The sequence below is a fragment of the Eurypyga helias genome, unplaced genomic scaffold, assembly GCF_000690775.1.
Source record: "Eurypyga helias isolate BGI_N326 unplaced genomic scaffold, ASM69077v1 scaffold4587, whole genome shotgun sequence".
Taxonomy (NCBI): Eukaryota; Metazoa; Chordata; class Aves; order Eurypygiformes; family Eurypygidae; genus Eurypyga; species Eurypyga helias.
The window spans coordinates 25083-49354 of record NW_010263524.1 but is presented as its reverse complement, the minus strand read 5'-3'; the positions used below and the strand labels follow the sequence as shown (position 1 = coordinate 49354).

The 24272-nt window shown below is 39.7% G+C and overlaps 1 protein-coding gene across 1 annotated transcript in view; it reads left to right on the top strand.

The window, feature by feature from the left end:
* Positions 1–1637: 1637 nt before the first annotated feature.
* LOC104505513 (protein furry homolog) overlaps positions 1638–24272 on the top strand; it is a gene marked incomplete at both ends in the record, with an annotated part of 46282 nt that continues 23647 nt past the window's right edge. The window contains 13 exons of the mRNA XM_010156056.1: positions 1638–1720; positions 4913–5063; positions 5634–5737; positions 8967–9152; positions 11183–11381; positions 12022–12143; positions 13319–13506; positions 14460–14554; positions 15607–16208; positions 18271–18368; positions 18461–18631; positions 23454–23594; positions 23929–24108. Coding sequence (XP_010154358.1) covers positions 1638–1720; positions 4913–5063; positions 5634–5737; positions 8967–9152; positions 11183–11381; positions 12022–12143; positions 13319–13506; positions 14460–14554; positions 15607–16208; positions 18271–18368; positions 18461–18631; positions 23454–23594; positions 23929–24108 — 2320 coding nt within the window. The remainder of the gene's footprint in view (positions 1721–4912; positions 5064–5633; positions 5738–8966; positions 9153–11182; positions 11382–12021; positions 12144–13318; positions 13507–14459; positions 14555–15606; positions 16209–18270; positions 18369–18460; positions 18632–23453; positions 23595–23928; positions 24109–24272) is intronic.

Here is a 24272-nt window from a genome sequence, read left to right as displayed (position 1 = left end):
AAATATAAAATAAGAATAAGATAAGCATCTCCTGCTTTACTTTAAATCTAACTGCATTTTCAGGGGTTCTTGTCTTCCACAAATTTAAAATGTGACTCCAAAAAGTTTCTTGGCATTCAAGTCTGCCACACCCTGTATGATAAAAATGAAAGTAAGTTTACAAAGTTATGACATTGGTATTCTGATTCCTGGTGAAAGGCTTCTCAGAAAAAAAAAGTAGATTAATGAGCCTGAATTAATTGCTGTTGTTTATGTTATCAAAGACAGTAGAAGCTGTAAGTGCATCACACTTCAACCAATGTGTCAGTCTTAACAGTGTCCATTAACACTGACCTCAGGTGAGAAGACTTATTAAATGGATGTTTACAGAAGGTATTGGAATGTAAGCAAACTATTCTCATAAATGTGGGCATTTGTTAAATAATATGAAGCTAATCAGAAGATGCCTATGTTTTTATGTTGACTCAATATGATGTAAAATGCCCTGCTCTCAAGTAATCTATGACCTGTATTCTCCATTTGTTTCGTACAGGACAGAATTCATCACTGCATATTTCTTCAAATTTTTTTTTCTTAACTTCATTCTTTTATATTTTTCTTTATCTTTGTAGGTGTGCCAGATAAAAATGTCAGTAATTGCCCATTTATATGCATTTATTAAAGGAATTTATTAAAATATGGAAGAAAAAGCTACTGGAAAGAGAAAATGGCAGAATTAGGATGGCTCATGATGCCTTTTTGTCACCTTCACAATGAATTTGTTGTACCCTTACGAGACAGACATACTTTGAAAACAGCATAATCCGCTAATGTATAATTAAATACCCTGCAATGATATGTATGCACAGTAGTAAGAAACTGAATTGAATGATGCACAGAGAACGGTCAACCTGGCTTTGTTTGAGATAGTTGCTTTAATGTGGTTATTTGTCATTAATTTTCTAGCTTTGCAGAAATTATGATGTTTTTACATCCTTGTAGTGTGAGAGCCTCCTGCATGACTCCTCTCCCTCCTCTTCAGGCCTAATTACACTGACAAGTGTACAAAAGCACAAGGAGGTGAAGGAAGCCCAAGGAGATCAGCAGTAAAAATTAGCTTGTCGTGGATCTGAGGCAGCTTTGAGGAGAGCTGCGAACAGCTTGTTCTGGCTCTCATATTCCTTAACTCCTCTGCTAGATCTGCTCTGGCAGTTGCTGGGTTTTCCTCTTGGTGATCTGCTGCAGCTTTTGCTGCTTGATACCTGTGCGGGCTTGACTTTGGACTCGTCAGTCAGTTACTGCTCTAGCAGGTTGCCAGAATTTTACCCATGAACTGTGAAAAAATACTTGCTGTGAACAGTTTATATCCGAGTTCAGCCTTAGCACGGTTTCTAGCCTCAAGAAAATGACATGTGCACAAAGTGATTTTTTCCCGCTGCTAAATTTCAAAAGCTTGTGACACAGAGCAGGACACTGTTAGAACTCCCCAGAGACGGACTGCAAAAATCTTTTGTGGAAAACATTACACTCACATTGCTGTCTACTCCCGTATCAAAGTGCGTGTGTATGGAAATGGGGTTTTTTTCTAGAGTAAGCATATAGTCCTGATGTTTCATGTCAGTCTGTGTTTTTAATGAGGATTTTTCTTGCATTTGAAGGTTCAGTAATGTCATCAGAGCACATACCCGACTTGAATCAAGGTACAGTAATAGCTCCGGAGGATCTTACGATGATGACAAAAGTAAGTTCTATTATTCAATTTGATGAAATTTCTGGTGTTTTGGTGAGAGAGGGAAACATTCGTATGACTGGTGGAGGCTCTCTGTTTAAGTTCTGTATAAACAGTAGTGCAGCATCACCACACAGTGAGCATCCCTATTTTACCTTCATACCTCATTTAATTAATTAATCTCCTTTGTTTAATCATGGGCTCAGTCAAACCTATTTAAAGGCCAGAGAACTTCACAGTAGGAACAGCAGAGAATCCTCTAGACAGTAACACCTTGAACCGTTCATACAGGCAAGGCAAATGATCTCCAAGAGCATTACAGCGAGTACTTTGAACTGCGCCCTTCACCTGTATTTCCTTCCAAATCAAGTGCTGTTCTATGAGCATGAAGGACAGATCCAGGATTTTCCACAAATGAGACCTTATCTCCTCTGTAGCTATTCTCTGCTGCCTCCAACCGTTTTCTGGCTGTGCTGTGCAAACCTGTGCTAGGGTGGAGGGTGAGACAGGCCTCCTGAAAACGCTTGTATTTCTGCTCAAAGAACTATAAATGGACACTTGATGCTCAGAGGGATTCCGAAGAAAACCAACATTTCTGTCAACTATTGAATGACAGTGTAAATTTCAGGAGTTGGATGGTTTGAATTCATTTCTGGAGTGAATTGTAAGGAAGCCAATCTACATATTTCAGTTAGGCCATAACCACATTTCAGTTAGGCCTACAGATTTCAGTTAAGGCATAACCACATGTGAAAAAGGCAAGCCTTTTTTATAGACTTCTATTTCTGGCTGAACAAAGCCAGGTCAAATAACATAGAGGCTATAATGTCTTGTCTTTGTGCTACAGACACCATTTTGGGACAGTATTTTGGCATAAAAAGTAAAGACTGTATATATTCTTTATTCTGAGTAATTTTTTAGTAATACTTTTCTGCAAAATGTGGAAACACTGGCACATACAATACCATAGGATAATTTAATGGATATCAACAACTGTATTTTGTAATTACGAAGCACAATGTTTACAAAATACTGTGTATATACATAGTGCAGTATTTAAATACACAAAAAAGTGTGCAGCATATCAAACTCAGTGGTTTTTAGAACACTTGCCTTGTTTTTCTTATGGCTTTCTAGTGCTGCAGCTGCTATAAATTCTTCAGCAGATGTTAATTGGAGCAACAGCGCTGATCTGATCTGCATGAACAATCTTTCAAAACAGAATAATATTTATATTATCAGAGCATTCTTCACAAGTAGCTGGTTTTGACAGGAGCTTAGAGTAATAAAAGGCTAAAAACTACTGAAATTTTTTTGCTCTTTTAGAATGTCTCTTCAAGCCGGTGCCCAAAGGTTTTTTCCTGCCTGTACCTGCAAGCTTTATAGTAGGGTGAATATTTATGCAAGGTTTGCTTCTCACAGGGGTTCCTTCTGCAAATAGACAAATACTTACATGTAAACTAAAAAACATTTTACTTAGCTACTGACATTTATACAGGACTCTAAAAGGGATGAGTAATTCTTACACCATTTTTCATTCTTCAAGATAAATAATTCAACCTCTGTTAAGAAATTGCAGCTTATTCCCTGGGGCAGGCAGCCCAGGCTGCAAAAGAGTTGGTGGTATGACTTCTTTCTTCTCTCCAGTCTACTTGAGCATACGTGTATTGCGGAGGACATAAATGGGAAACACACCTCTTGAGCACAGAATCTTTTTTGTTCAGCCTAAGATAGTGTCTTACTGGTGCAAAGTGCCTCTTTTTTTTTCTCAGTCTGCACATAACCCTGTGAAAACATGGATGGGGAGCTAGGCCTTAGTGTGGTCTTCATGAAGCAGTTTTATGTGCAGCACTTAAGTTGATAGTAATAAATAGTAACTGTCCAATGCTTTTTATGTGAAAGGCATCTGGCAAACATTGTCTGGTTAATCCTTAGAAGATGAATATGTGAAAATGCTATACTTTGCTACATTATTAGGTCAGTTTATTCTTCTTTGTCTGTAGTAGTAAATCATCATCCAGAGGATGAGAGAAATAAGTAGAGTCTAAATCATAAAGATCTAAAGTGCTCCTTGGAAGACTAACACTGAAGAATGGGAGAGATAAAGCTGGCATTTTAGTAATAATTGAAGGAGCAGCTACTGCACTGGAGGGCTTCTGGAAATCTGGAAACCTGAAGACATTTTGTCAAAACCGAGAAGTGCTGTGCATTAGAAAAAGCTAGCTCTGATACGTTTGTAGGCATCAAACCAGTTTCGTTTCCTGTGGCAAAGCCAACAAGCATCAGATTCATGCTGTTAAAAAAAAGAAAGTGCTGAGAGTTTCAAACCTAACTAAAATGCAGAAGTGTAACAAACAACAAATGGAGCGAAAAATAGTGCTGTCATTAAAACCTCACGAAGGGCAGTGTTTGGATATATGTCAAGAACGGGCCTGGAAAGGATACTTCCCATGACAGTGCAATGCAGACTGCCAGACCTGAGAAATAAAAACTGGCCGATGTAAAAATCAAGAAGAATGAGAGGGAACAAAACGCAGGAGAGACGAACAAAGCTGTGCAGCTGAGAGAAGCCATGGAAATAACTTACTTGACCCACATCAGTGCAGATAAGCAGGTGGAAGAAAAAAACTGTTGCCTATTAACATACGGCAGCTGTCATAATGCAGCCGTTACACACATCTTTGAGAAATTCAAGAGATAACTCATCCCTGTTGAAAGAAAATTACCCTGAAGATGCTTTTTCATTCCTTATGCCTCCTACCTAAATCAGGACATTTGACTTCTGCCTTTGTAGCATTGCTCAGCGGGGCGCTGGTGAGGAGTTGCTGGTACACAGCTCCTTGCAGCAGATGGCTTCTGGCAGCAGCTTTCCTGGCTGAACTTTTCTCTCGTTTTTGAAGAGAAGGTCTGTTGCTTGGTGCTTTGTGATCTGGATCAAAAGCTACTAAGTGACAGCAGGGATTCAGCTCCAGCTCCTACCATTCAGTGCTGTCTGCTTAGAATCTGTTTAATTTCCAGCAGCGTGAAAGAAGGATTAAAAATGCATCAGTTGTTATTGAACACAGGAATTTGCAAACCTCATGTCATCACATTATTCCAAACAGCTGAGCTGATATGATAGCATAAACTCTGTTTTATTATTTCTCCAAAAGGGGTAAGCAGACTTGGGTTTTATGCACTCTGTTTTAATGCTTTTCCATGCAGATGATCCTGTTTCTCCATATACAAGCTGGTTATTGAATATTGTTGAAACCAAACAGCCACATCCCCTACCCATGCCTTACAATGGAGGATGTTGGGCACCACTTGTGGACTACCTGCCAGAAACCATCACGCCCCGGGGACCCCTTCATAGGTGAGCAGTTTCTCATGCTGACATTTCACAGAGTGAGATGCTTCTCCTTACTGGTTGATCAACACTAATCCAACTGTCCCACCGCTCAGAATATCTGAAAAGCATACCTTCAATTTCTGCTGACTCCCAGTGCTAAAATCAGCATGCAGTGAAGGCTTGCAATCCTGCCAGGTTTCTACCAGAAAGCCTATTTGCAATGTAGGACATCACTTTCTGATACGAGTCAGACTGAAGAAACCACTGAAACAGAAAAGTAAAATTTCTCTTTCCCAAGCCTCTGTGGCTGTTATTCATAGCACTTTTCCCCCCTTGATCTTTTATTCTAACTAGGCTATGCATATTCTGAAATCCCTCTTTGACATAATTTGTACTGACAGTGAGTGTGTTCTTTTCAGTAACAGGTACTTACCTGCTCAATACTGTAAGTAGGGTGCTTCAGCATTAATCACATTGAGAAGAAATGCTGCAAAGTTGAAAGTGTAGAGATTGTTCATTTCTTCAGAAATAGCCATCATGTTAGTTTTCCCATCTCCAAGAGGTTTCAGACTGATACTGTGATTTAATTTCCAGGTGCAATATTGCTGTCATCTTCATGACTGAGATGGTAGTGGATCACAGTGTGCGAGAAGACTGGGCTCTTCACCTCCCTTTATTGCTACATGCTCTCTTTTTAGGTAAGACCAACAGAACAAGAAATTAAGTATAAATGTAATCCGGTCCTTTTACTTTCTTTTAGCTGAAGCTGTAGTGTTGTGTTTACTACATGTTTTTAATTATGATTTCCTAAAAATAAAACCCAAAAAAGCCTGAGGCAATTATAGTCTGGGAATTAGTCTTAAATCTTTGACGCTTTTGAATATTTTGGAGGATTTCGGCCAAATCTGAGAGTTGGGTAGAAATTGGAAGATGATTGACTTCCTAAAGTATCTCTAAAAAAACTGTAGTCCCTCCACTGCGAGAAAGGCAGGTGAAACTCAGCCTTCATACGGTCTGGTTTGTGACAGACAGCTGGGCAGTGAGCACATGCCTTAGACCTGGGCTACACACAAACGTGCTTTTGAAAAAATATTATGTAAGAGAGCTGAGATGACTGTGCTGCAGAGACAGTGAAGGTAGGACACAGATCACTGGAAAGCAAGCTTCATTAATTTCACTGCTAATGGAATACTTCATCATCAGTGTCTTCCCTTACATACCTGAGCACAGAGGCACTGCCTTTTCCCCACTGCTGTGTCTGTTCTTCACTATAACACAATTCAGCTGCAGGGTGATACATTCCTTATCCTGCCACTTAACTTATGAAAAGTGAGTGGCCTAATTTTTTAACACATGAATATTTAGCATTAAAGCCATTCTCTAACTTTCATGGTTGATAAATCCTAGTTTTCAAAAATAAACACAGCCAGACACTTGTGAAATAAATCTACTATAAACTGGAGGTTGCAGTCCACTTCTCATTCAGTCACCATAGTTACCCCTAAGTCTACTCACTGGCAATCTGGCAAGAGTCTGTTGTTAAGTGGGCAGAAAGATCAAATGTGGAGGTTATAGTGGTAGAATATATGTGATATACCTCAGTATATTGTATGTAGATACCTCATTCTCCTTTTACCAACTGTTCTTTTTGAAATTTTTTTATGAGATAGGGTATTTTGGAAAACGCACACTCAACAAATACTCGTTTTGTATATTAGTACATTGATTTCAAGAGACTTGTAATGAAACACAAGGGTCACAGCCAGGACCGTGTTGGATGGGGTTTCCAGTGTCAGTTTCAACACAACATTTCATATATATTCTCTGCTTAAAAGTTAAACCTATTTTGTGGCTGCCCATTTTTTTTATATTGCTGTGAACTTTCTGAGTGTAAGAGGGAGCTGAAAGAAAACTGGGTAATTTTGTAATCAAATGAATAACCACTGCTCAAACAGCATCTTAGTAGGATTTGTAACAAGTGGGAGAAAACTGGTGCTTGCAGTTAGAAATTATCCCAAGGATAAATGAGTAACTTTAGACAGGAGTAGTATGCAGCAGGGTGGCCAATTCAGTTAAGACACCTTGAAGGAGCCATCAGGGAGCCATGCAAATAAACAGATGCAGAAACAGAGTTATTAGTAATCCATTATAAAAGTATCTTTACTGATTTGTTCAAGCAATAATGTTTCAACATTACGTTCTTTCATAAGAAATAAATAGAAATTTATGAATACCTTTTGAGACAGCCCCTTGGCTAAGAACTCTCAATTCTCAAATGTGAAATGAAAGCTAAATGTTAACTGGTAACTGAATGTAACTGGTTTACTGGTAAGTAAAATGAGATCGCAGCCTCCAGGCTTCAAGTTCAGTTTCCCTAGAGTTGTTATACCTCCTGTGGAAAATGTTACTGTATTTTGTAGTAGAGTTCTGTTGTGTTGGAGTGAAGAAGTTATGCTAAAGGTATGAATGTGAGCTGAAAATGAAGTGTTTCTGTCCTGTTGGAATGTGAGGAGGCACTGGAAAGTGGTATGGTGGCTAGCTGGAAAGTTTGTATCCTTCCACTTATTGAAATGAATGAAAAAATACTCAAATGAAATAATTTTTCAGTGTATGTGTGTAATAGCCTATTGGATAGTTTGTAGTACTGATAGTGAAAGTGATAGTGAAGAGGCAGACTACTGATGTGAACTTGCCTATCTCAGGAGTGCATTAAAATATCTACTAATTAAAACCTCTTTTGCACACAGTGTGAAATTAGTTGAGCAGCTAGGCTCCTTTCCCATGGAAACCTGTCCACATCACAGAAGTTTACCTTCTTCCAAGTTAAAGAAGGGCCCAGCACTGCACAAGCCCAGAGACTGAACTGTCCTTCTTAGCATATCTGTGACAGCCCTAGAGTTTAACGGGACTTTAGTCATGTGATGCTGATATAAAATTTACTTTCAACTAAAAGAACTTTTTATGTCCTTTTCAGTCTATGCTAGAACAGGGTAGGATGGGTTCGTTATCTCCTAGAAGGTGCAAGGAAATGGAGAAAGGAGAAATAGGAGCAGAAACCTGAAGGAGCTGAAAAAGAGATGGGCAGGTTGGCCATGGTCCAGTTGGAGGAGGCTGTGAGCAGATCAGTAGGACCAGGGATAACAAAATTTTCAAAGATTTACCCATAGGAGCCAAAGACACGTTGTTCAGAGTGTGATAGTGTGAGCAGCTACATTTTTTCAGGACAGACAAAAAACAGTGTGACTGAAGTACATTAGAAAACACCCTACTTGAAAGACCTGTTGGCTGCTGCCACTTGAAGGAGCTGATTTTAAAGAGGAATATATCCTCAGAAGAGAGTGGCTGAGGAAGAAAACAATTCAATTCTTCAGAAACTATTTATAAATATCCTATAAGATAATGAAAGAGAATTAAAAAGAGATTACTAGCACAGAGTGCAGTTTTATCAGTTCTGCACGCTGATCCAGCGGCTGATGTCTCGTGCTACTCACTTGTAGCTGAAGTTCTTTTTCAAGGGGTTTTGTCTGTCAGTTCCTTTCTTAGCAAGTCATTCTGCACTCACTGTAAAACTGATGTCTGCGCAAGAAGGCCTGACACCGGGGTAAGCAGTGTAATTACAACCACCGCCAAGAATTTCTCATCTTTAGAGGTTTTCCAGCCCTGTCAAATTAACACTGCAGAGAGACAGAATGCATAAAGTTGTATTGCCACACATACTTTTGTACCTCCTGTGTGGGACCTCAGTCTGGAAACTGAATGTACACTTACATTTGAAGTAAAATCACTAGTAACTGTGTCCGGAAGTATTGCGTCTTTTGTTTGTTTGCACTGTTGCCATGAACTGCCTTGGAATTTTTGCTATTTCTGGAATGTGAACTTGTTTATTATTACTTCATATCCAGTGATTGCTCTAACCTTTTCTTTCAGGCCTTGACCATTACCGCCCTGAGGTCTTTGAACACAGTAAAAAGTTACTGCTTCACCTTTTGATTGCATTATCTTGCAATGGCAACTATCAAGCCATTGCATCAGTGCTTCTTCAGACCAGAGAGATGAATGAGACCAAGACTCTGACAGTACAACCAGCATACTTACCTGAATATCTTTATACAGGTAATAAAGCAAAAGAAGAAAAGAACGTTGCTTTATACCGTGAGGTTTTTGAAAGTAGGATGTCAAGGTTACTTTCCTCAAATGTAACAGTTTCGGTAAATTAAAGTGGTAAAGTGGCAAATAGGAACTGCTCCTATTAATATTAATTCCACGTGCATTAATATTAATTCCATGTGAACTACCCTAGAGATGTGTGCAAATTATTATTAGATAACTTTTCATCATAGTAAGAAAGCTATCTGGTGTAAGGCAAAATATATAATGTAGAATTTTAAACATTAATATGGCTAATAACTTTCTAACTTCCCCTAAGGGAGCCAGGACTGCTTTAAATGAGGGCAATCACTCCTCAACCTTCAAAAGAAATGAATAAATAATTCCAACACAGGAAGAGAAGCAGCTCAGATTTTCCATTATTAAGTTAAATTTCACATGATATACATCCTCCTTTGTATCACAGATGGATACACTTCATTTCTGTCCTGAAATCTGTTCTGCATTAGGAGGCTTGTTTCAGACCTTTGCTGAAACAGGTCTTCTGTTAATTTTACCAGTTAACCTCCTTTTAAGGGGTTGGTTGGAAACATTTACTATTATCTTGTAATATTACTAAAAGCAAGCATACTGTTGAAATTTGAAGGAGTCACAGAAGCAGAGAGTAGAGTTGTGGAGGTAAGGATTAGTTGTCAGGGAGAAAGTGAGGAACTTTACCATACAGAGGAAAACAAAAAGGAGAGATAATCAGATTAGTGGCATTTCCATAGTTCCTTAGGAATACTACCAAAAGCAGTAGGTAGTTTGGCTTTATAAAGAATATTACTTGATAAATGATTTTTTTTTAATGAGAAAAAAAATATTTTAGAGTAGTGAGAAGAAGGGGATATGCATAAAAATGCAGTAAATTAATTTGGGCTTTTTAGGTTTCATTCTTAATAAAGTCCATGCAAGATTGCTTCCCACGTGAATTTCCCATCTTGAGTTATGTAGATCTCTTTTCCAATGCCTGTCCATGAATTATTAAATACAGAATAAAATTCTTACATTAAAAATATATTACTGCTTTTCTGCCAAAATTAAAAACTGTTCATTCCTGTCTCTGAAAAACATAACTGTTACCCTGTGTTTGGGCCTCTTAAGTCACAAAGTTATCAAAACTTTGTATATAGATTCTTTTTTTTGTCAGCTAATATAAATAGTGAGAGTGTGGGTGGGTAGTTATAGCAAAGAATCCTAATTGAAAACACTTCTGCTCAGGTTCGTTCCACATAATAATGTCAGGCAACTGAAGTAAGAGTCTTCTGACCTGCAGTAGGTTTTGTCAGTGGAGAGGCCCGTGTTGCTTCCAGTCTTCTTGCAGGGCCAGATTTTGTGTTGTGGACACAGCCTAAGATGACTGGCAGTCTAACCTTAAGAAAAGAGGTCTTGGTTTCTAAATCCAGCTCTGAAGTTGTGTGACAACCTTTTGATCTAGCAGAACCCTACCTCACTCGGATGTTTAACCTTAATGCTGAACATATTTAGTATGAGCAGTCCAGTGTTTACATTTACTAAAGGTGCTGAACAGAAGCCTTAAACATTTGTGTCTTGGTTTCCATTACTGGGACAACATAATTGCCCTAAAAATTGCCCCCTGCAGAGGTTTTTTCCTCACCAGTCTAGCCTAGAGAAGTGAGCTGAACTTTGCCTGCACGCAGCCAACTTCGAAGTTACTTTACAGAAAGAGAGACTTCCCATTGTAGAATACCACAAAACATTTGTTTTTTCAAGTACTGTAGCCCTCGAGTAGTAAAAAACAAATCTTAGCTTTGGTATTTTTCATTTTATGTTGAATTCTGCATGTGGAGAAAGAAAGTGCTGTTTTCACTCCCATGGGCATTCGAGGGTGGTTGTGTTCTGCAGGTTTTCCCCGTGTTTCCCAGTAGAAGGTTTCTGCTGCAGACTCTGAAAAAGGGCTGCTTGGTGGACATTCCCGTGTGTAATGCTGGCCCTAGAGTGCATTCCATCTTTATCTCCTCCCTTCCTGCTGGCAGGTGGCTTTGACTTTCTGCGGGAATACCAGTCATCTCCGGTGCCAGACTCCGGCTTGAGCTCCAGCTCCACCTCCTCCAGTATCAGTCTGGGAGGCAGCAGTGGAAATCTCCCACAGATTACACAGGAGGTTGAGGACATGGACACTGCTGCTGAAACAGATGAGAAAGCAAACAAATTAATTGAGTTTCTGACAACCAGGTAATGGGGATAAGCAGAGGTTGCATTTGTGCTTGAAACGCATACTTTCATGTCTTCTCTACAATTATCTGTAGCAACTTAAAAGACTCAAAGGAAAAAGACTAAGCTTTTATAGTAATTACAGAATCCCATTTCTCTTTTACTGATACTTATAGAAGAAGGTAAGTACTTGAAAGCACTACAGTGTCAGGAACAACAAAAAACCATCTTGCCTGACAGGAATAAAATGTTTAATTGACTGATTGCATTATGTTTAACGATGAACTAATGGAAGAAGACAGTTTTATTATTACAAAATTAGGTAGGAACTGTACAGGGCATAGTGAAAGGCCATAATGAAACTAGTATTAACTACCATCTACAGCCAGCAGATCCTAGACACAATGTTAAATTAAAAACCAGGGGTTTGTTTATGCTGCTCTCTAAATGGCGTAACATATTTTAAAAGTTGTTTTGTAAAAGGCAGCATAGGAATATTTATTTACTTTTATTTTGCTGATAAAATTCTCTTCAGTTGCATGTTTATCAGGCTGTGGCCCTGGAATTATCTAATTGCCTTTATAGTTTCTATATTTTATCTGATGACATTTATTTCAAGTAACTCAAAGAAATTTTGCACTTGGTTATGTATTTCTTTAAGGGCATTTGGTCCACTTTGGTGCCATGAAGATATCACGCCCAAGAACCAGAACACCAAGAGTGCTGAACAGCTTACTAATTTTCTGCGTCATGTTGTATCTGTATTTAAAGATTCCAAATCAGGTAGTACATCTTTTTCCTTTCACAACTAAAAGAATATTCCCTCAAGGTCACACTGAATGCTTATCCTGTGATTTAGTAGACTGCCACAACATCTGTCTTAGCAAGGATGCATGACATATGAAAGAACTGCTTTTAAAAAATCTTGTTGGGTTGGACGGCGGCTCAACAAGGAAGCTGGGAGGGACTTTTTACAAGGGCCTGTAGTGACAGGACAAGGGGTAACGGGTTTAAATTGAAAGAGGGGAGATTCAGATTAGATATCAGGAAAAAATTCTTCCTGGAGAGGGTGGTGAGGCACTGGCACAGGTTGCCCAGAGAAGCTGTAGATGCCCCATCCCTGGAAGTGTTCAAGGCCAGGCTGGATGAGGCTTTGAGCAACCTGGTCTAGTGGAAGGGGTCCCTGCCCATGGCAGGGGGGGTGGGACTAGATGCTCTTTAAGGTCCCTTCCAACCCAAACCATTCCATGATTCTATGATTCTGTGAATGTTAGATTGAACATTTCTTCAAAGCTGTTGGTAGAAAGCCTTTTGAGCGATTCTACCAGATAAAAGCTCCTCTGTGTCCTGTTGGTAAAATGATTCACAGTTGCTAAGTAAATGTACTTTGTTAAATTTCTTCAGGCAATTAAAGTTTGGTTTTAATTTATTATGTTTTTAGAGCTTAGGAAATGTGCTGATTGTATTTTGAAAACCAACACAGTCACCAATTAAATATCTTCCAAGATCAAAGCAGAATGCAGGATCACTATTTATATTTAAGATCTTACCCAAAGCCTACGGAAGCCTATAGAAAGACTCCTAATTCAGCTTGGCTTTAGGTTTGGGAGTGTTCAGAAGTTACCATGTTGCTGCCAACAAAAATAAAGGCAGGCTTAAAAATTTGTCCAGAAATTGTCCAAAAAAAATTTAAATCAGATGAAGAATTTCAGCATTTTGCTGACAAGCATTTGCAGACTCACAATTTTGGTTTTGCAGTTTATTTTCTTACATTCTATGTGAAATAAATGTAAACAGTGGGAAATTCTCCCAAACCCAGATATTTGTGCATCTCCATTTCACACAGGGTTTGCAAGATATACTACAGTTGGTTCAGCCTGTTTAGGACCCACAGTAGAGGCTGTCATTAAAAAAAAAAAGAAAACCAAAACAAATTGAAATACTATTCCTTTGTTTAGGTTTTCATTTGGAGCAGCATCTGAGTGAAGTTGCTTTACAAACAGCTCTTTCAAGCTCTTCGAGACATTACGCAGGTCGCTCTTTCCAGATATTCAGGGCCCTAAAGCAGCCCCTGTCTGCACATGCATTGTCTGACCTCCTGTCAAGATTGGTGGAAGTTATTGGGGAGCATGGAGATGAGATTCAGGTATGCATGTGTACAAAATGCTTCTTAGTATGGTTGATATAATATATATTTAATTTAAAATTACTGTTTTAAGAGGGTGTTCTGGAGTCAAGTGATGCAAAGTACAGTGTGACCTTAGAGAAGGTTAGGTTACCTCTGAGTTTACTGCATCCAGACATACCTTATCAAATCCTTCATCAGGCTATTAGAGCCTTACATAGCTCTAAAGAGAACAGCTAGAAATCATCTAGTAAATGACACTCAAAATGAAATCTTCACAATGACCATTTTTTCCCTTTTCACTTCATTAATTTGTGCAGAAGCATCCCATCTTCCCATCTGCTGATGTAATCTGACAACATGGAGTAGACACCACTCATTTCTCAAATGCTAACGTATTTTGGAATAAAGAAACCCACACCATCCATAGCAATACAAAACTTACACTGACCTTATTTCATCCGGTCCTTTCTTAGTGAGCTGTGATGTTCACTTGGTTTAACTAAACAGACTGTTCTCTCCTGAAATTTTACAATCAGAGCCTGTTTATTGTGACATTCAAGACTTAATAAAGTGAACTAGTAGCTCTTAGTAAGAGATAAACTGACATTGCCTCCATATTTTACTTAGGTAATGAAACTGCCACAAGATGACAGTAATATTCTGTCACAACTGCTTGTGCAGAATTTAAATCAGCGACCTGCAAGTCAGAGGTTCTGTGTGCTGTTACCGTGCCCTAATGAGATATGTGCCCTTCTTGCGTGCCTTCATAGATCATTCAGAGGCAGAAAATAAAACACATTCGTAGTGACATTTTAATGTTCAGGGCAGTGGCATTGATGTGAATGTTGCTCTTTTTTCAGAAGAAATTACAGGTTTTCAGTAGGTAACTGTACCTTTTATAAACTGAACATTTTTAAATGTTCCCTATTTTGAATGTCTTTGTTGAAGTGGATAACCTCGTGCATTTGCAGGGGTATGTAATGGAGGCACTGCTTACTTTGGAAGCTGCTGTGGATAATCTGTCTGACTGTTTGAAGAACAGTGATCTTCTGACGGTTTTATCACGGTAAGAGCCTGTTCTCCTAATGGTACCTATTTTTTTCAGTGTCTCATGATATTAAGTGTGCAGTTCTGCAGTCTGACAGCATAAAATTATTTTGATAAGACTATGCTTGTTTGTAACTTTCAGACAGTTAGACTAAGAGCACATCTCGGCCAAATTTCACAGCAATTGAAATAATGCTGATTGATTGTAAATTCTGCCTTGCTGCCACTTGGCTATAACTTACTTGAAAATCCTTTAAAAATACTGTGAGTTTTTTCACCTTTGTACCATATATTTGAAAACGTATCTATGAAGAAGCACGTTCTTTGGAATATTGGTTTCATACAACCTGTCATTCTCAGATGAAGTATTCCCCCAGAAATAAATGATTGTGGTTTGTTCTCCTCAATAAAACTAATTTTGTCCCGTGTGTCCATAACACTAGAGGATCTTTAAGGTCCCTTCCAACCCAAACCATTCTGTCATTCTATGATTCTATACAGGCAGGGGAAGATGCAATGACAGCAAGTTTTCTGAAGGACCTGTACGAGTGAGAACATAGGCAGCCACGTGGCAAGTTTCTTGAGGCTAACGTGGCATACTTGTGATTCTGCTTGAGATGTGCTGTTCTTTTCTGCCCACAGTTCTCACGTTAGCCAGCAAGCCATTGTGCAGTTTGCCTGCCAGCTGTGCCAGGTTTGGGGTTTGCTCCACTGATGAGGGCATTTTGGAGACCAAGATGGTTTTCAGTTCTACCACTGCCCCATTATATGGGCATTTCCCCAAGTCACTTCACAGCTCTGTATCTCCTGTCCCCATGTTATTCTTTACCTGTCTAGACTGTAGTCTATCCTGCTCTGGTTTGGCACAATGCCACATGAACTTCACTTCAGTCATGTCTGTGGGCACTTAGGGAATAAAAAGTGCAGGCTGCAATACACAGCATGGTTGTTTAATTTTCCTATTTAAATAGTTATTTACAGTTTGATAAATACTTAACCTGCATCCAACACATACAAGTTTCAAGTTGCGCATTCACACATTGTGATGTATGTTACATGTTTTGGGTTCAGCTCGTCTTCGCCGGATTTAACATCAAGCACCAAACTGACTGCAAACAGGAAGAGCACAGGACAGCTGAACGTGAACCCTGCGAGCGGTAACACAGCCACCGCTGAACGAAGCAGGCACCAGAGGAGCTTCTCTGTACCCAAAAAGTTTGGAGATGTGGACAAGTCCTCAGACCCGCCGCGCAGTGCCACGCTAGACAGAATTCAGGCGTGCACCCAACAAGGCCTGTCCTCTAAAACCCGAAGTTCATCTTCTCTAAAGGACAGTCTCATTGACCCATCCCATATTAACAATCCAACCAACCTACTGGCCACCATCTTCTGGGTTGCTGTGGCTTTGATGGAATCGGATTTTGAGTTTGAGTATCTGATGGCATTGCGGTTACTGAATAAACTTCTGGCTCATTTGCCACTAGATAAAGCTGAAAACCGGGAGAAGTTGGAGAAGTTGCAAGGACAGCTGAAGTGGGCAGACTTCTCTGGCCTTCAGCAGCTACTCCTGAAAGGATTCACCTCCCTTACTACCACTGATCTCACGCTACAGCTCTTCAGTTTGCTGACACCAGTGTCTCGAATATCCATGGTGGATTCCTCTCAAGCTATAGGTAAAACCAATATACTGTCCTCTCTTTCAGTTTCCATTGCTTTGACACTGATGGCAGACCTAATCAGGCTATCTGCACAAAACCAAACATGTCAGGTTTTCTTTCTCTTCTAGTATGGAATCCTTTTCTCATAATGCATTTTTGCTTTGAGTTGGGTGGGCTTTCTGGAAATTTCATAGCAATATAACATGTTTCTGACAAGTGAATCTGTTGCACAAAAAAGTTTTAGAGGAGACCGGTCAAGTATTATTTCACATTTCATTTCTAGTGCTCAGTAGCATATGGAGTTTCCAACTGCTGACAAAATAAACATATGTAAGGAGATACTGTCAAATTTTTTAGAACCTATTTTGGCCAGGTTTTTCATTGATTTATTTCCAGGATATTGCAAATTATTTGATTTATATTAGTGCTTCATCGGATTTTTCCTAGAAAAATAAATACATATATGAAAAACTCCTGTACAATTTTTAAATAAACTACAACAGCACATTAGTGAGTGGGGAGGCCTGGGTTATGAGGAAATAAGGTAACATTTTGCAATTCCCAATTACTTAGTTGAGGTTGTGACCACTTTTTAATTTTATTTCCTGAAGAGAGTTGCTGTATTGCTCCAGATATTTACTCCTCTGTCTCAGAAACGGAGATATTAAGACAATTGTTCAGGTTTCACAACTAAGTCATAACAAGCTTGGACGCAGATTAAGGGGATGAATGCCATGAGCAGCGTGTCCATCCCTAAGCACCTGTGTCGTGCCGGTGTTCCAGACTTCGGTTCGACTCTTCAGGCGTGGGCTGTGACAGGAGCATCTGGAGTTATCTTTTTCTTTTCCCTGGATGTAGAGGAAGCCAAGGGGAATTATGCTCTTAACTTAGGCAGCTTGTTTAATTGTGTAGAAAGAGAGAGAGTGAGAAAACAAACATTTTCATAGATCAGGTTCGTGCTTTCCAAAAAAAACAATTGTGTCCAGATCCAGTTTCTTGACTTCTCCAGTACCTGAAAGGGCTACAAGGAAGCTGGGAGGGGACTTTTTACAAGGGCCTGTAGTGACAGGACAAGGGGTAACGGGTTTAAATTCAAAGTGGGGAGATTTAGACTGGATATGAGGAAGAAATTCTTCCTGGAGAGGGTGGTGAAGCACTGGAACAGGTTGCCCAGAGAAGCTGTGGATACCCCATCCCTGGAAGTGTTCAAGGCCAGGCTGGATGAGGCTTTGAGCAACCTGGTCTAGTGGAAGGTGTCCCTGCCCATGGCAGGGGGGTTGGAACTAGATGGTCTTTAAGGTCCCTTCCAACCCAAACCATTCTGTGATTCTATGATTCTGTGACTTCTAAGCTCTAAGCTCCCATCTGAACTGGAGGAGCTTTTGTTTACAGCTCCCTATTACAGTCAGTGCCTATAGTTCATCAACTTCCTGGAGTGATAAGTTGGTCCAGAAGAGCTGAATCCCAGCTCCAGACAGAGCCCTTACGCTAACGGCAGCAGCTGGCACTTGGCATTGGGCCATCTCCTAGCTTCAAAAACCAGCCATTTGAGTACAATCATCCAACCAGTTACGTCAGAACTTTGTTTCATTATTATTATTATCTTGAACAATATAAACCAATGGAAACTGTACTGGCAGTCTGGCCAAAACAGTTGTTTGTTTGTGAACAAACTCACTGAATTTTTTTGTGTGTTTTAGCAGCAGTAATGAAAATGCCACCAGTTAAGACTGTCAGTAAGCCGGTTAAGCGGGAAAGATACTCTCTCACAGGAATAAAATATATACTTTGGGGAGATATTTTGCCCTGTAAATACCTGTTAGTGCAGTAGTGTTTGCAGAAATAGTTTCATGCTTTATACAGTACTGTTGCCTGAATGTTACACTAGATTTTCAAATTAAGGCCCCTTTAATACAAATGTGGCGTGGCCGGTGGCGTGAACAGCTAGACAGAGTCTTTGTGAGTGTATGGCTAATGTGATATTGAAACGGTGACCTCCCACGAAACACCAACTTGAAGATCACTGTGGCTCTTGCTGTCCAAAGTATACAATTTGTTCTGTGTTTTCCTGTTCCAGGTTTTCCACTGAATGTTTTGTGTCTCCTGCCCCACTTAATTCAGCATTTTGACAGCCCAAACCAGTTTTGTAAAGATATAGCTGAAAGAATTGCTCAGGTATCAAAGTTATTTACTGTTTTGCACATCTTCAAACCCTATAAATGTAGTTGCCTTGTTCTTAATGTGTTTTGACATTTATATTCAATTAGGTTTGTTTGGAGGAGAAGAACCCCAAACTATCAAATCTCGCCCATGTCATGACCCTTTATAAAACACACAGCTATACGAGGGACTGTGCTACCTGGGTGAATGTGGTTTGCCGTTACCTTCATGAAGCATTTGCTGATATTACTTTGAGTATGGTCACCTATTTGGCTGAGGTAAGTTTTCAGAAACTTTTTACTATTTTAACTCTTCTGTTGCCCAACAACCCAAAGAGCTGAAGTCTGCCTAGAGATTACTGGGGGCTCTCTTATATATGTTACTTATAATTAAGAGTACAAATCAGAAATTAGCAGAAGGAAGGGGAATTCCTATAAGAAATCAGTATTGAGCACTAAACCAAAACCAGCAGATGTCTGCAGAGCTGATGCATCTTAAAGCAGCCTCCCTCACCAGGTGGGCAGATTTTCCACTGTGAAAGAGTGAGAAACTGGGCAACATTTAATTAGATCCCACTGAGGAATATAAGAGAAGCACTAATTCCAGGAGGGGTTTAGCAGCATAAATAAGATATAATCTGCTATATAAGTATCTGGTTCTTGATACAAATTTGCATGCACTCCTCTAACACTGAATGGGTTCATCTTGCTGCCCAGGTTTTCTCCTGCACTCATCACTTACTGCTCACATTTCTTACATGGAGCATAGAGCTGATGCAGTGCTGTTATTGGAGATCCACGGCTAAGGTCTTCTCTTCAGGTTAGGCCACTTATCTTCTGTCAGCTGTGTCAGATCAGTATCAGGACACCATTTTCTTGTAGGGTTTTTAGATTTATCCCTTCACGTTCATGTTGTAGTGAGATGCCTTCAGTCTCCCCTCTCATCTGGGCAAAAGCAGTAAATTCACTAGTTTCTTTAGAGCAGCTTTGTTTTTTTGTAGCAGATTCATTCTCCTCTCTCCAAAGGATCTATGAATGCTCCACAGACATCTCTGATACTGGCTATCCACAGATTTTCAAGAGCCTGAGTGGCCAGGCTGAGCTCCTACACTCAGACTTCAGAGCAAACTTGGCCCTGCTACCACAGCCTGCAATTTTTCACCTTGCACATGGAGAATCTGAGTTAACAATCATGTCAGATATTAACTGATGGTGAAAGCAATGACTCTCTTGTAGGAGACTCAAACAGGACCTTGAGGTTTTTCAGCCTGTGTTCAAACTCTAAGACTCTGAACTGTTAGCTCTTCAAACATGACTCTGAAACCTCCAGTCAAGTGTCTCCTTCGTGGCAGAAACTTGTACTCCTAAAAGAAATGCTGTAAAAATTGAGGTTTAAAGCCTTTCTTCTTTGCTTTCCCAGCCTTAGGAGGGTGTTTGCCCCCCTGTTTTTCCCTTAGTGCTCTACATGTAGTTACAAGTGCAGAATCTCCACAAAGGCCATCGCCCGAGATCCCGCTCCCCTCAAGACAGACTTAGAGTCATATGGAGACTCTGCACTTTCCCCTGGCAGTAGGTTGGCACCTCGCTCCTGTGTTAACAGCAAGTCAAGCAAGTTTTTGAGTGTAATTAAGGCACGTTCCTCACATAGCACCATCACTTTAGGATGACAGAGTATCAGGCACGACTTCCTTTCTCTGTATTTACATTGACTGCAGGTCTGTTGAGTCATGTCTGGGGAATATTTGTATGGGCATAGGGTAGCAGCAGCCAGTCTGGAGATGGAGCAAGAGACAAGAAACCATCTTGTTCGGCCTCCTCTGGCCAAGACAAAGATTTTTCCAGCATTCAGAATGTTTCCCCTTTTCTTCTTCGTTAATCCCAGACCAGGATAAACAATGTGCCTCTGTCTCCTATAAACTGTCTGTTGGATATACTGACAATAAGTAAAGCCAAATGAGTTAAGACCCCCACTGGGCAATTTGCAGTTGAATGTTATAGCCATTGGTGACGGCCTCGGGAGCTTTGACATTCCTGGCTCAGTCCCCAGTGCTTGGGCCTAAGGGAATTTCTGAGACATGCAGTGCTTAAGACTAACAAAGGAAACGTGTTGCAGCAGTGACCTTTCCAAACACCCAGGTATGCCTTCAGAAGGGGGCTTTCCACCACAGTTCATGAAGACTATGAGAACAAATGATCTCAGCAGAAGGCAAAAGCTTCAATTATTGCCATTCAGACAAAAATATGCATTTAACTTATTTGGTGGCAGGTAATTGCTTGTCATCTAGGGATAAGAACCTGGGAAAAAATAAGCCATTTCAAATGTGTTCTTATCCAAACCTTACACTGACAAGCAGTGCTCCTTACTCAGTGCTCTATTCGTGAAAATTATAATTTCTTCTAGAAAATTACTTGGGAAAGGATGAAGAAGATGAGGCAAAATAACTATTTAATAGTGCAGTAGAACTTTGAACCTCCACTACCAGAATCAGCATACAAACACCTTACTAAAAGCTTGCTTTGACTTTATCTTAGGTTTTTGCATATTAATTTTTAAAATTTTTTAAAAAATCAATTAGTTTTTAAAAATCAACAGACCACCTAGGAGCATATCTGTGTTGACAGCAGTCACACGTTAAACTAGTTATTCATTAAGCCCAGGGTCATGCTTGGAATTAAATACCTGATGATATTAATACAGAAGAAGAGACAAGAAACCCCATAGTGCATAGTAATGTGCTCATGGTGGATGTTTCCTCCTCCTCCCTGTTAGATAGAGGATTGCTTGTGACAGAAGCATGAGCATTCATAACCTGTTCAAAACCAGGGAATCACTAGAGATTAAAACATCTGTGTTGCAAGGGGAAGCATGTCCTAAATCAGGCATTATCCTAATACCGTTTTGGCTATCAGACGTGGCTTGCGAAATGCTTTATTTCCTCAGTGCAAACAGAAGATGTTTGTTTCTGAGATCTGAGTACCTCTTCTTTGTTCGACAGACTAACATAGCCTAAGATCTCAGTACCTTTTCTCAGTACCAGATCTGGAGGGGCAAAGAGAACTGCCTTCTGCGGTATCACCCCAGCAGCCGCATCAACCAGCAGCAGCCAGCCTAGGCAGCCCTTGGAGGAGCAGGCTCTGCTCTCCACCTAGCTCTAGGTTAGTTGGTAAACCCCAAAACAGGCTGAGAACAGATTTCTTCTTACAAACACAGCGGAAACTCTTTGTCCCGTAACTTACTGATTCGCATGATGTGTTACCACAACTCCATCTTGCTGCTATATTTGTTACTTCTGGCAGCAAAAGAATTCTTACTGTACAAAATGCAATTTAAAGTTGCTGTTCTTTTTTTAAACTGAAATATTCTTGTTGTTACAAATTCATTGTGTATTTAAGTACACACCTGGACCATCAACCACCACGTATACAAACAAGTGAAAACTGGCACAGTCCACATATGTTTAGAATTTAAAGGGCAAGAGCTGTTTAAGCCAAAGGATTCTGTTGACAATAAATTCATGCAACTGGAGTGGAAATTAGAAGCTTTCAGAGATTAAGTTCCTGCAACAGCTTTCTAACCAGCCCTAGAGACAAAGTTCCCATAATTTCCCAACAGTTCCTTTTTCTGTCATAAAAGTGATTATCTGATGCAGTAGCCTCTGTAAGAGAACAAAAAAAAATTACTGCTCTCATCCTGATTGTTTCTTCTAATCTTTTATTCCGACACTGAAATTGTAAGCTCGCTGATGTGCTAGGGAAGGAATCAAACCTTCCATTGCAAGATCCTAACCGAAGGCAAGAAAAGGTCTGTAATGCTTTTTTGAAAAAAAATTGTTACCAAGGTACCCATTGGCTGAAGCAGGTTACCATAAAGTACCTTGAATTTAAAAAAACTTGTCTTTTTGTAGAGGGATAAAGCATAGTGAGTTGCATCTCTTGTGCTGTTAGTGGAATTTGCCTGCTTTGTTTTATCAGTCACTAATTGCTACTCACTTTTACTGATGAAAGAAATCAGAAGTTATTCAGTAGGATGAGATAGGTGTGTGTTCCTGATCATTCCAGTTTGGCTGGCATGAAGCGTTCTCATTCAATAAAAGGAGGAGTCTTATAATTCACGCCAGCGAGAGCTTCTAACAAATTACTAGGCTGTACTTGGATAACAGCTGAAATTTTCCTCTGATGGATGATGTGAGGCAGCATAGAGTTTTTACAAGTAATTGGTTTCTAGATCCTAATAACTCTAGTCACCAGTGTTAGAAGAACCTTCTTGTCGACCTGAACAGAAGGATAGAGTCTAGTCTTGAGCCTCTGGTAACCTCCAGCAATAACATTTGAGTGCCTCTGAAATGTGTGGGGTGGAATTGTGCCTCCCAGCAGTGAAAGAACGTGCTACCTTCCAGGAAATTTGCAGCTGAGATATTTCACGCACATGTGCAAACATAGCATGTCTGACTGTACACCTCCTGAATTACTGTCATGGATATATATGAGCAGAGTTGCATTTCCAAGGTTCGTGGCCGTATTCCGGGATCTACACTCAGGTGTTCCAAAATTCCGGGATTTAGATCAAGCCCTTCTTTGTATTAGCCTCTACGGTAAGAGAGCCCAGGGACTCCATCTCCTCCTTAACATAAAATGTTTCCTTGGCAGTTCTAGCCAGTGAGCACTGGCAGTGAAGTATATTTGGATAAATATATATTGATGTCTGAATAGTAGTAGTTTTGTTTCCACAGCGTGTTTTCTTTTTTCTCAGACTTTTCACCAAAGATAGAAATAAAAAGATACTCCCCTGTTTTTATTGGATGTGCTTTCCCAATTACAGTGTAAATTTTACCTGCCAGTTTACTCAACTGCTGAATGTGTTTTCTGGATAAGTTAGGGCAGGTATATATAAAATGTATGCTTCATTATTAAAACAGGCTAGCATTTGGCTCCCAACTTAAAGCTCTGTTTTATTTTGCAGTTGTAAAATGACTGTAAAATGGCATTGCAAAATCAGGGAGTGAAGAGACAGTAACAGTACAAATAGTAGTCATGGAGCTAGTAGCTTTTGCCATAACAAGAAATGTCCCAAAATTTAGTTATTTTCTTTTTTTTTTAACAGCTACTAGAAAAAGGCCTTCCTAGTATGCAACAGTCCCTCTTACAGATGATCTACAGTCTTCTTAGTTATATGGACCTGTCAGCTATTCCTGTGAAACAGTTTAACATGGAAGTGCTAAAAACAATTGAAAAATATGTACAGGTAAATACCCTGTCTTCTTTATATTAACATAGGAACTTAATTAAGGCATTCAGGTAGGAGATTATAAATCCTTTGCCAAGCTGGCCTTGCACTCGGATCTCCCAGGTGGCAGGCCAGTTCCCTAACAATGAGACCTTAGGAAAGTCTTGGTCTCTGCTGCTGAAATTATTCTGCAAGTACGTACCCTTGTCACTAGCCAAGAGGGAGAAAGAACAGTAATATTCCAATTCCACATTTTTATTATGTGGCAAAAAATGTGTCTGAAAAATGTAAATAATCTTGAATGCGTGTGAAAATTTGTTTCTGTTTGCTGATTAAATATACCTATTTCTAGAGCATTCACTGGAGAGAAGCCTTGAATATCCTGAAGTTGGTAGTTTCTCGTTCTGCTAGTTTAGTTCTGCCATCCTATCAACACAGCGATCTTTCCAAAATGGAAATACATCGAGTGTGGAACAGTGCCTCCAAGGAGCTACCAGGGAAGACTTTAGAGTTTCATTTTGATATTTCAGAGGTACTGTTTGTAATTCTTTTACTCAACACATTAATTCTGTTATGTGATAATCCCAAAACATGTGTTGCAGCTCCTCAAGAAAGCTGAAAAATAAGGAAGAGAGGAAAATTACCAAACTGAAAGTCTCTTAAATTGTTTTCAGTTCACAGTGACATATTTAACGA